Consider the following 13,264-nt stretch of genomic DNA (forward strand, 5'->3'; position numbering starts at 1 on the left):
TTCACAAGGTTGTGCAACCTAATCACCACAACCTGATTTTAGAATGTTTGTATCCCTCCTAAAATAAGCCCTGTGTCCTTTAGCAGTCACTCCCCTGATCCCCCTCTCCATTCCCCAACCTCTGCAACCTCTAATCCTATTTGCCTCTATAGATTTGCCTTTTCTAGACATTTCATATAAACAGAAACATAACAATTTGCAGTCTTTTGCCATGAACTTCTTTCACTTAGCATAGTGCTTCCATGTTATGGCATGTATCATACTGAATACATTTTTTATTGCCAAATAAAGTTACACTGTACGGCTCAACTACATTTTTTTCATCCATTCATCAGTTGATGGAAATTTGAGTTGTTTCCATCTTTTGGCTATTACAAATAATACTGCGATGAACGTTCATGTACAGATGTTTATGTGGACATATGTTTTTACTTTTCCTTGATATATGCCTAGGAGTGGAATTGTTGTTTAATGTTTTGAGAAACTACCAAATCATTTTCCACAACAGCTGTGTCATTTTACATCCCCACCAGCAATGTGTGAAGGTTCCCATTCCTCCATACCCCCGCCAACACTCCTTATGACCTGTCTTTTTTAATTGTAGAGTCCTACTGGGTATGCACTGGTGTGATATTGTGTTTGAATATTGATTTTCTTTGTGTTTCCCTGATGGATGCTGGTGTCGAGAATATTTTCACACACTTTTTGACTATTTCTATATCTTCTTTAGAGAAGTGACTGTTCAGACCCTATGACCATTTTAATTGTTTTTTAAAAAATCATTAGTTGCAAGAGATTCCATACAAGTAGTTATCAGATACATAATTTGCACTTCTTTTCTCCCAGGATGTGGGTTGCCTTTCACTTTTTTTCAGTGATTTCTCTTGTGGTTCAGTTTTTCAGATTTTTATTTAGTCCGCTTGACTTTTTTTCATTTGCTGCATGTACCTTTAGTATTGTATCTTAAAAGCCTTTGCCTAACCCAGGGTCATAAAAATTTACTCCTTTTTCTTCTAAGAGTTAAAATTTTAACCCTTACATTTAGGTCAGTAATCCATTTGGAGTTCATTTTTTATAGCAATCTTTTTTTTTTTTAAGTTATTATTCATTTATTTATGTGTTTTTGGCTGCCCTGGGTCTTCATTGCGGCGCATGGGCTTTCTCTAGTTACGGCCAGCAGGGGCTACTCCCTAGCTGCCGTGTGCTGATTTTTATTGCAATGGCTTCTCTTGTGGAGCACAGGCCCTGGAGCTCATGGGCTTCAGTAGCTGTGGCACATGGGCTTAGTTGCCACACTGCATGTGGAATCTTCCCAGACCGGGGATTGAACCCCTGTCCCCTGCCCTGGCAGGTAGATTCTTAACCACTGGACCACCAGGGAAGTTCTGGAGTTAATTTTTATGTGTCATGTGAGTTAAGAGGTCCAACTTCATTGTTTCGCATGTGGATATCTAGTCACAGCACCATTTGTTAAAAAGACTGTTATTTTCCCATTGAAGCGTCTTAGCACTCTTGTTGAAAATCAGTTGTCTGTAAAGGCAAGGGTTAATTTCTGGCTTCTCAGTTCTATTCTAATGTCAGTACTACACTGTCTGTGTTACTGTGGTTTTATAATACATTTCTTCTTTCTTTCTATACTAACGGATTTCAGTTCTTCTTTTAAATAATTATTTAGTTTTGGTTGTGCTGGGTCTTCATTGCTGCACAGGCTTTCTCTAGTTGCTGTGAGAGGGGCTACTCTCTAGTTGCTGTGCCTGGGCTTTTCTTGCTGTAGAGCTGGGGCTCTAGGTTGTGCAGGCTTCAGTAATTACAGCACATGGGCTCAGTAGTTGTGGCTCCAAGGCTCTGGAGCACAGGCTCAGTAGTTGTGGTGTACAAGCTTAGTTGTTCCTTAGCATGTGGGATCTTCCTAGACAAGGACTGAACTTGTGTCTCCTGCATTGGCAGGCAGATTCTTCACCACTGAGCCACCAGTGACACCCCATAAATACATTTCTTAAAACTCTCTTAATCTGTTTGTGTGGCAAATTTTTTACCTCTACCCGCAAGCCATTTATTTGTGAAAAACCTGGGTTATTTTTATAGTATTTACCATGATGGGATTTGGCTCATAGTATCCTGGTAGTATCACTTACCATGTTTCTCTCTTTTTTTAAACTATTATGAGGTTTTTTTGCTAAGCTTATATTTATATCTGGATTCTTAAAGAAATTCATATTCAGTTATATATTTACTTGTTTTTTTTTCTCTATTGCCAAGAATACTTCTAGGTGAAACTGTATACTTACTGGTTTATCAGTCAGAAGGCATGTGTTGTGTGGTTATCCCACTTTCATTAATGCTAAAATTGATCATTTGGTTTGGATCAGACATCCATCTATTATAAAGTCCCCCATTGACTTGTCACTGGTTTTAGCAGCCACTCATGCTTGTTTAGATCTATTGACTATTCCACGTAGAGTTGTAAAATGATCATTTTGGACTTCTATTATTCCTTCTGCATTTATTAGCTTTGTTTCTTTTCCTTTATCAATTTTCAGTATGAACTTGTGCCCTAGTAACCTCTTAAGGTGATCAATGATTATTCCTAAGAATCGTTATTGAATTTTACACACCTGTGTTTTGACCCATTGCGGTCTTCATTCTTTCTGACACTCAAATTGCCCCTCACATAAAAATAATTATATGATGTCTGGGCTTTGCCTCAAAATCATCCATTAGATGTAATGTGGATAAGCAAGTAGATGAGTCATGAGTTATAATTGTTGAGTCTGGGCAGTGGGTTCATTGTTCTATTTTCTCTTCTTTTGTATGAGGTTTTAAAAATCATGTTCGTGTGTTGTGGGAGTGTGTGCTCAGTCCTGTCTGATTGGTTATCCCTTGATGTCAGTCCGTTGTCATTTTGATAATTTCCTTGACTGCAATGCAGGAGACCCTGGGGTTGGGAAGATCCCTTGGAGAAGGGAACGGCTACCCACTCCAGTATTCTGGCCTGGAGAATCCTGTGGACTGTACAGTCCACAGGATTGCAAAGAGTCGGACACGACTGAGTAACTTTCACGTCACTCACTTGATCCTCAGGCACAGGAAGCCCCAGGAACATTTCATACATCTCCTGTCCCAAAGCTAGAATCAGTCATTTCTCCAAGGATTCTTTTTAGTGGAACTGACATTGAAGACCGTCTGGCTAATCCACTAGGGTGCTCATCTCAACCCAGTTATCCTTGCCCTTAGCCTCTGCAGTGGACAGAACTAGAAAAGGTTTTCAGAAAAAGAAAAGTGAATCAACATTCAGGTCAGTATTTGCATTCAAATGAAAGAGTGCAAGATTTCATTTAACTTCTTTTGCTCTATTTATTTTATGCTAAAAAATCTTGATTTGTAACAACTACCATAATTACTCATTTAATTTATTCTAGTTATATTTTTAAGGGCCTAGATCTGATAGAGTGCCTGATGAACTATGGACTGAAGTTTGTGACATTGTACAGGAGACAGGGATCAAGACCATCCCCATGGAAAAGAAATGCAAAAAAGCAAAATGGCTGTCTGGGGAGGCCTTACAAATAGCTGTGAAAAGAAGAGAAGCGAAAAGCAAAGGAGAAAAGGCAAGATATAAGCATCTGAATGCAGAGTTCCAAAGAATAGCAAGAAGAGATAAGAAAGCCTTCCTCAGCGATCAATGCAAAGAAATAGAGGAAAACAACAGAATGGGAAAGACTAGAGATCTGTTCAAGAAAATTAGAGATACCAACGGAACATTTCATGCAAAGATGAGCTCAATAAAGGACAGAAATGGTATGGACCTAACAGAAGCAGAAGATATTAATAAGAGGTGGCAAGAATATACAGAAGAACTGTACAAAAAAAGATCTTCATGACGCAGATAATCACGATGGTGTGATCACTGACCTAGAGCCAGACATCCTGGAATGTGAAGTCAAGTGGGCCTTAGAAAGCATCACTATGAACAAAGCTAGTGGAGGTGATGGGATTTCAGTTGAGCTATTCCAAATCCTGAAAGATGACTCTGTGAAAGTGCTGCACTCAATATGCCAGCAAATTTGGAAAACTCAGCAGTGGCCACAGGACTGGAAAAGGTCAGTTTTCATTCCAATCCCAAAGAAAGGCAATGCCAAAGAATGCTCAAACTACTGCACAATTGCACTCATCTCACATGCTAGTAAAGTAATGCTCAAAATTCTCCAAGCCAGGCTTCAGCAAAACGTGAACTGCGAACTTCCTGATATTCAAGTTGGTTTTAGAAGTCAGAGGAACCAGAGATCAAATTGCCAACATCTGCTGGATCATGGAAAAAGCAAGAGAGTTCCAGAAAAACATCTATTTTTGCTTTATTGACTATGCCAAAGCCTTTGACTGTGTGGATCACAATAAACTGTGGAAAATTCTGAAAGAGATGGGAATACCAGACCACCTGACCTGCCTCTTGAGAAACGTGTATGCAGGTTAGGAAGCAACAGTTAGAACTGGACATGGAACAACAGACTGGTTCCAAATAGGAAAAGGAGGACGTCAAGGCTGTATATTGTCACCCTGCTTATTTAACTTCTATGCAGAGTACATCATGAGAAACGCTGGACTGGAAGAAGCACAAGCTGGAGTCAAGATTGCTGGGAGAAATATCAATAACCTCAGATATGCAGATGACACCACCCTTATGGCAGAAAGTGAAGAGGAACTATAAAGCCTCTAGATGAAAGTAAAAGTGGAGAGTCAAAAAGTTGGCTTAAAGCTCAACATTCAGAAAATGAAGATCATGGCATCCGGTCCCATCACTTCATGGGAAATAGATGGGGAAACAGTGGAAACAGTGTCAGACTTTATTTTTCTGGGCTCCAAAATCACTGCAGATGATGACTGCAGCCATGAAATTAAAAGACGCTTACTCCTTGGGTGGAAAGCTATGACCAACCTACATAGCATATTGAAAAGCAGAGGCATTACTTTGCCAACAAAGGTCCATCTAGTCAAGGCTATGGTTTTTCCTGTGGTCATGTATGGATGTGAGAGTTGGACTGTGAAGAAGGCTGAGCACCGAAGAATTGATGCTTTTGAAGTGTGGTGTTGGAGAAGACTCTTGAGAGTCCCTTGGACTGCAGGGAGATCCAACCAGTCCATTCTGAAGGAGATCAACCCTGGGATTTCTTTGGAAGGAATGATGCTAAAGGTGAAACTCCAGTACTTTGGCCACCTCATGCGAAGAGTTGACTCATTGGAAAAGACTCTGATGCTGGGAGGGATTGGGGGCAGGAGGAGAAGGGGACGACAGAGGATGAGATGGCTGGATGGCATCACTGACTCGATGGATGTGAGTCTGAGTGAACTCCGGGAGTTGGTGATGGACAGGGAGGCCTGGCGTGCTGCGATTCATGGGGTCGCAAAGAGTTGGACACGACTGAGCGACTGAACTGAACTTATATAATGTAATATACTAATTTTACAGTATATGTATTTGTGTATATATTTAGGATGAGAGTAGATAGTAGTTTAAACATAATGATTTAACAAGTCTACTGTGGCACATTTTATATTAAAGATATATCTCATTGGGGTGGATATAGTCAAAAACTATTTTTCAAAGTTAGGCTCTATCAAACACTGTTCGGTTCATTTGTTTCAATTTGCTTAGAGTTTTAGGTGTTGCATTTTACCCTCTTTGTGATTTCTTTTGGTTCTAAAGTGAAGACTACAGTATAAGGAAAAATCAAAGGTTTAATATCCATCCATGTTCCCTTCTCCGTGTTTTTTCTTTCTTTCCATGAAGAATCATTTCTATTTGTACTAGAATTACCCTTCTAATGTTTTAAAAATACATATTAAAAGTATAAAATGGATATTCTCCTCCTTTTTCCCCAAAAGCTAGCATACTATACGCCCTAGGGTGCTTTGCTTTGTTACTTTACAATATTTCAGGACATTCTTTCTTCTTGAACTATGTTATAATAGTTTGACCCTTTTATCAGACTAGTTTTTATATTTCTGTTCTACTTAAGTGCATTGTGGGATGTGGCCGTCTGTTATTAATTATACCATAAAATACTGAGAGTTAGGGACTTAAATGTGAGTTTTATGAAAGGTCTCTTTTTCTTTCCTTCTCATCATAGAGTATGATTAAATGCCTTACCTTTTTTACTCTCTCTCTCTCTCAGTCTAAAAGAATTCCTGCCCAAAGAATACATCAAGCAGAGAGGAGCTGAAAAGAGAATATTTCAGGTATTGGGAATGGTCAGAGCTTTGTTATTCTCCTCACTTCCTGTCCTCATTTATTAGTCTGAGAGGGGCCGTGTACATAAAAGCTTCAGACCCCGTGCATGTACTCCACTTATATAATAAATGATTAGTGACTCAGGAGGAAAGGAGCTGACAGTTCTACTTTGGGCAGATTTATTATCTTAATCCATACCTTCTTGCTAAAGGTTACTTAGCCCTTCTGAGAAAAATGTGCATACATTTAATTTCAAAGACATTATCTTTGAAGCATTGAAACAAGGTGATTTTCCATTAAAATGTACCAAGGAAGAAGCTACAAGGAGCTTTTTTTTAATCCTGAGATTTGTTTTTGCACCTCAGAATCTGGGAACTGGTGTCTTTTTAAAATCCAGATTTATTCTAAAATTCAGAGAGTTATCTATTCTAGGCAACCAGTAAGAAAAGCTTTGTCGTCAACTTTGCCAAGAAACACTCACTCCAGTGAATCCAAAATATCAAAGTCTTCTTTGGCATTGAAATATAAATATAAATTGAAAGAGATAAATTTCATGTGTATAATACATAGTTTTTAATCCAGTATTGTTTCCGCACACTGAGATGTCCAGGATTTTATATGTCATGCTATTTGGAAATTTTTGTCTTTTGCCTGTATATTAGAATGATAGCTCTCCCAGGACAATAACATTTTTCTAGTCCTCGTTTAAAATGTTGGTCCTGAACCTCTTGAAACCTAGAGTGCTTTGAAAATTAGGTTACAGTTACGGCCCCTGTTCTTGTCACGCTGCACATGCATGAATTGTTCCTATAATGCAAAATCTACAGGGAATTTGGGCTCACATTCTAGTTAAGAAGCCTTGCATTAGTGCTTTCTGTGTGCTCTGACCCTTGGGCAGCAGGGACGTGCATCTACAAATAAATAGATGCCGTGTGAAGTAGTAGCTCTCACTAAGTCCACCTGTGCTCAGAGCTGCGGTAACTGGTCCCTGCCTCTGTCACTTTTGTAGGAGCACAAGAACTGTGGAGAGATGAGCGAAATAGAAGCCAAAGTCAAGTATGTCAAATTGGCCCGGTCCCTTCGGACATATGGGGTGTCCTTCTTCCTGGTGAAGGTGAGTTGGGTGTGGTGGAGGGAGCGTTTATCTTTACCACTTCTTTTGTTAAAAGCGTTCACTGATAAGCTTGGCAGTAGTCCCTTTTTTGTTGTTGCTTACTTGCTCAGTCTTGTCCCTTTGCGACCCCATAGACTGCAGCACGCCAGGCTTCCCTGTCCTTCAGCATTTCCCAGAGCATGCTCAAATTCATGTCCATTGAGTCAGTAATGCCCTCCAACCATCTCATCCTCTGTAGTCCCCTTCTCCTGCTTTCTATCTTTCCCAGGATCTCGTGGTCTTTTCCAATGAGTTGGCTCTTCGCATGAGGTAGCCAAAGTATTAGAGCTTTAGCTTCAGCATCAGTCCTTCCAATGAATATTCAGTGTTGATCTCCTTTAAGATTGACTGGTTTGATCTCCTTGCAGTCCAAGAGACTCTCAAGAGTCTAGGGGTAGTCCCCAGACCCCTAGCATTTGCACATGCAGCATCTTGGCAGTAGGGCCCTGAGTTGAGCAGTGGGACAGACATTAAGTTAGCTATGAGGCTGGTGAGTGAGCCTGGCTGCCCTCAGGCTCTCAGAACAGCTGTGTCTTGGCTCTGCTCTCTGTCACTACTGTTAAGTCCCCAAAGGAGTGCCTTTACTTTTACTTGCTAGTGCTTTTTCCTAAGAATGTTTCACTTACGTTATCAGGAGTGCCCTGGACTAGGAAGTTTGTTGACCACAAACTTAATGGTACTTAATTTGTATCCTGTTAGATGGATTTGCTCGGAGAAGGCAATGGCACCCCACTCCAGTACTCTTGCCTGGAAAATCCCATGGACAGAGGAGCCTGGTAGATTGCAGTCCATGGGGTCGCTAAGAGTTGGACACAACTGATCGATTTCACTCTCGTGCATTGGAGAAGGAAATGGCAACCCACTCCAGTGTTCTTGCCTGGAGAATCCCAGGGACCGGGGAGTCTGGTGGGCTGCCATCTATGGGGTCGCACAGAGTCAGACACGACTGAAGTGACTTAGCAGCAGCAGATGGGTTTGCAGATTTTCTGTGCCCTTCAGATCTGTTTTTTCTTGCAAATTGCTGGCCTTCCAACCTAGGACAGAGATGGGTCTTTGAAATTCAGTTTATGAACAAGCAGAGAGTGTGTTCTTGAGTTGACAAGGAAACTCTTCCAGTAACTTCCTCATTTTTACATCCTGCCCAGCATATGATCTATCCTGGAGAAGGTTCCATGTGTACTTGAAAAGAATGTGTTATCTATTGCTTTTGGATGGAATGCTCTGTAAATATCAAGTTAAGTCCATCTGGTCTAATGTGTCATTTAAGGGCTGTGTTTCCTTATTGATTTCTCTGTCTGAATGAACTGTCCATTGATATAAGTGTGGTGCTGAACTCCCCGTGTGTTATTGTGTCATTGTCAATTTCTCCTTTTTTCATGCCTGTTAACATTTGTGTTTTATACTGAGGTGCTCCTATATTGGGGTGCATATATATTTACAATTTGTTATATTTTTTTCTTGGATTGATCCTTTGATCATTATGTAGTGTCCTTTGCCTCTTGTAAGATTCTTGACTTCAAAGTCTATTTTGTCTAAGTGTTGCTACTCTGGCTTTCTTTTGATTTCCATTTGCAAGGAATACCTTTTTCCATTTCCTCACTTTCAATTTGTATGTATCTCTGGATCTGAGCCGCCAGGGAAGCCCACTCTTGCCTGGAAAATCCCATGGACAGAGGAGCCTGATAGGCTACAGTCCATGGGGTCGCAAAGAGTTGGACACGACTGAGCGACTTCACTTTCACTTTCTGGATCTGAAATGAGTCTCTTGTAGGTGGCGTATATACAGGTCCTGTTTTTGTATCCATTCAGCTGTTTGGTGTCTTTTGGTCAGAGCATTTAGTCTGTTTTCATTTAAGCTAATTACCAATATGTATATTTCTATTGGGCTTCCCTTGTGGCTCAGCTGGTAAAGAATCCGCCTGCAATGTGGGAGACCTGGGTTCGATCCCTGGATTGGGAAGATCCCCTGGAGAAGGGAAAGGCTACCCACTCCAGTATTCTGGCCTGGAGAATTCCACGGACTGTATAGTCCATGGGGTTGGAAAGAGTTGGACATGACTGAGCGACTTTCACTTTTCATATTTCTATTGCCATTTCAGTAGTTGTTTTGGATTTGTTTTTTCCCCTTTCTTATTTTGTTCTCTTCTGATTTGATGACTATCTTTTGTGTTGGGTTTGGATTCCTTTTTCTTTTTTTGTCGGTGTATATCTATTACAGATTTTTGTCTTGTACTTACCATGAGGTTTTTGTATAGCAGCGTATGTATATACCTACTTGTTTTAAGTTACTAATCTCTTAATTACAAATACACTTTAGATCCTCTGCATTTGTACTCTTCTGTCCTCATGATTACTGTTTTTGATATTGTATTTTACATTTACTTGTTTGTGTATCCCTTAACTGCTTATTGTGGATACAGATGGTTTTACTACTTTTGTCTTTTATCCTCCTTACTAGTTGTATGTGGATGATTTCCTACTTTTATTGTATATTTGCCTTTACCAGTGAGCTTTTTCGTTGTAACTTCCTTCTTTTTAGTTGTGGACTTTTCTTTTCCACCTAGAAAAGATCCTTTAGCATTTGTCGTAAAGCTGGTTTGGTGGTACTGAATTCTTTTAGCTTTTTCTTACCTGTAAAGCTTTTGATTTATTCATCAAATGTTAGTGAGAACCTTGCTGGGTAGAGTATTCTTGATTGTAGGTTTTTCTCTTTTATCACTTTCAGTATATTGTGCCACTCTCTTTTGGCCTGCAGAGTTTTGGCTGAGAAATCAGTAGATAGTCTTACGGGAATTCCTTGTGTATTATCTGTTGCTTTTCCTATGTTGCTTTCAATATTTTCACTTAAAATGCTTTCATAACAGCTAAAAAGAGGTAATTATGTGGAGTAATGGATGGCTTAACATTCTGTGGTAATCTTTTCTCAATATTTACATATATCAAATCATTATACTACACACCTTAAACTTATATAATATTCTGAATCAGCTATATCTACAGAAAATTAGAAAAGATGGCATCATGTGATCATTTTAAATAAAACTTCTAAGGTGTTTGATAAAATTCAACTATTCATTATACAAATTTCTGTAAAATTATAGAATACAAATATACTTCCTCAATAAGATAAAATGTTTTAAACCTATCACCAGTATTCTACTCAACAGAGAAGTGCTAAAGAGTAACTTACAGAAATTGAGATCAGAGCAAGTTACCCTTTAACATTATTTTGTGCATTCTAGGAAGTGTGGTAATATGTAAACAAAAATTTTTAAACACATATCTTTAGGAAATGAAGAAAAATTATTATTAATATTTGCTATGTTTGTTCATCTTTTAGCAAAGATATAATATTTTTAACTATTTGAATCATATTTTTAACTATTTGAAATAACCATAGATTCACAGGAACTTGGAAAAATAATGCAGAGAATCAAAAAGTCAGAGTAACCAGTATGGGTAAAGATGTAGGGAAACTGGAGTCCTCATATACTGCTGGTAGGAAAGGCGCAGTCACCTTAGAAAACAGTCTGGCAGTTCCTCAAATGTTCAACATAGAGATGCCATATGACCCAGCAGTTCTACTCCTGGGTATATATGCCTAAGAGAATTCAAAGCATATATTCACAGAAAAATTTGTACATGAAAGTATATAGCTGCATTTAGCCAAAAGGTAGAAATAACATATTCATCATTTGATGAATGGATGAACAAAAAGTCATACATCTATGAGGTGAAATATTAATTGGTCATAAAATGAAATGAAACGTACTGCTTCATACTACAGCATGGATGAATTTTGGAACTGGTATGTGAAATGAAGGAAGATTTCTTCACAAGAAAAACAAAAAAATCCTATGACAAGAGTTCTTTGGTATAGAATGTCCAGAAAAGGCAAATCCATAGAAACAGAAGGCAGATTAATGGTTGCTTAAGAGTGGGGTGGGATCATGGAACATAGGTGAGTAATAACTAATGGTACAGGAATTTTTTTTAGGTGATGAACATATTTTAAAATTGACCATGGTGATAGTCACACATATCTATAAAGATACCAAAATCCACTGAATCAGATACTTTAAATGGGTGAATTGTATGCTATGAGAATTATATCTCAATAGCAATGGCACCCCACTCCAGTACTTTTGTCTAGAAAAATCCCATGGACAGAGGAGCCTGGTGGGCTGCATTCCATGGGGTCGCGAAGAGTCGGACACGACTGAGCGACTTCACTTTCACTTTTCACTTTCATGCATTGGAGAAGGAAATGGCAACCCACTGCAGTGTTCTTGCCTAGGGAATCCCAGGGATGGGGAAGCCTGGTGGGCTGCTGTCTATGGGGTCGCACAGAGTCGGACACGACTGAAGCGACTTAGCAGCAGCAGCAGCAGCATTTTAAAAATTATAAAGATGCTGAGAGTTCTCTTTTCATCAGTTTTCCCTCAATGGTAACATGTCAGTAGTACAATGTCACAACCAGGCAATCGCCTTGGTACCTACAGTTCATAGACCTTAATCAGATCTTGTGTTCTGTATGTACTCATGTGTGTGTGTTTAGCTCCATGCAGTTTTCTCACAAGTGTAGATTTGTGTTACCACCACTGTAGTCAAGATATTGAACTCTAATCCATCGAGAATACCTTGTGCTACCCTTTAAGGCCACAGACACCTCCCACCCCTTCCTGCTTCTCCTCACACCCTGCTCCCTTCCCCTGGTCTCTTTACCCAGTAGCAACCTCTAATTTCTTTTCTGTCTCAATAATGTTGTTATTTCAAGAGTACCACATAAATGGAATCATACAATACATAAATTTTTGACTTCTTTTTTTCATTTAGTAGAAATCCCTCAAGATCTGTCCAAGTCATAATGTACATCAATAGCCCCATCGCTTTTTAGTGCTGAATAGTACCCCGTAGTATGGAAGTAGCAGTTTGTCTGGTCATTCATCTCTGAAGGACATTTGGGTTGTTTCTAGTTTGTGGCTATTATGAACTAAGCTGCTATAAATATTTGTGTATAGATTTTGGTGTGAATGAAGTGTTCATTTCATTGGGATAAATGCCCAAGAGTACAATTGCTGAGCCATATGGTAAGAACACATTAAGCATTATAATAAACAGCCAGACTATTTTCCAGAGTGACTATACCATTTTACACTCTTACCAGCAAAATATGAGTGATCCAGTTTCTTATCATCCTCTCCAGCATGTGGTGTTATCATTTTTTTTTAAATTTTACCTTTCTGATATGTTTTATGAAATCTTATTACAGTTATATTTTGCATTTCCCTAATGGCTAATGACTTTGAACATCTTTTCCTGTGCTTATTTGTCATCTGTGTATCCCCTTCAGTGAAATGTCTGTTCATAGTTTTTTTGGCCAGTTTTCTAGTTAGATTTTTTTTTTTTCTTACTGTTGAGTTTTAAGGGTTCTTTATATATTCTGGATCCAAGTCCTTCATTGAATGTGATTTGCAAATATTTTTTCATGGTCTGTAGCTGTGTTTTTATCTCCTTGACAAGATCTCTCACAGAATTTTGTTGATGTTTAGTCAGTCACTAAGTCATGTCCGACTCTTTGCAACTGCCGGGACTGCAGCATGCCAGGCTTGAATACACATTCTTAATTTAGATGACAAGTGTTTTATCATTGTTTTCCTTTTTATGAATCTTGTTTTAAGTGTTACATCTAAGAGTTTCTGTCTGGTACTTCCCTTGGTGATCCAGTGGTTAAGAATTTGCCTCCCAATGCAGGGGACACAGATTCGATCCCTGGTCCAGGAACTAAGATCCAACATACCATCAGGCAGCTAAGCCCATGTTTCACATCTACTGAGCCCACACTCTAGAGCCACAAGCTGCACCTACTGAGGTCCACATGCCCT

At 39.2% G+C, this 13,264-nt stretch overlaps 1 protein-coding gene across 7 annotated transcripts in view; it reads left to right on the top strand.

Moving 5' to 3' along the window:
- TLN2 (talin 2) overlaps nucleotides 1-13,264 on the top strand; it is a 502,016-nt gene that overhangs the window by 310,020 nt on the left and 178,732 nt on the right. For all 7 annotated transcript variants that reach the window (XM_044925074.2, XM_044925075.2, XM_044925072.2 and 4 more), the window contains 2 exons: nucleotides 6,171-6,234; nucleotides 7,236-7,340. In XM_044925074.2, coding sequence (XP_044781009.2) covers nucleotides 6,171-6,234; nucleotides 7,236-7,340 — 169 coding nt within the window. The remainder of the gene's footprint in view (nucleotides 1-6,170; nucleotides 6,235-7,235; nucleotides 7,341-13,264) is intronic.

Source organism: Bubalus bubalis, chromosome 11 (genome assembly GCF_019923935.1).
Source record: "Bubalus bubalis isolate 160015118507 breed Murrah chromosome 11, NDDB_SH_1, whole genome shotgun sequence".
Lineage (NCBI taxonomy): Eukaryota > Metazoa > Chordata > Mammalia > Artiodactyla > Bovidae > Bubalus > Bubalus bubalis.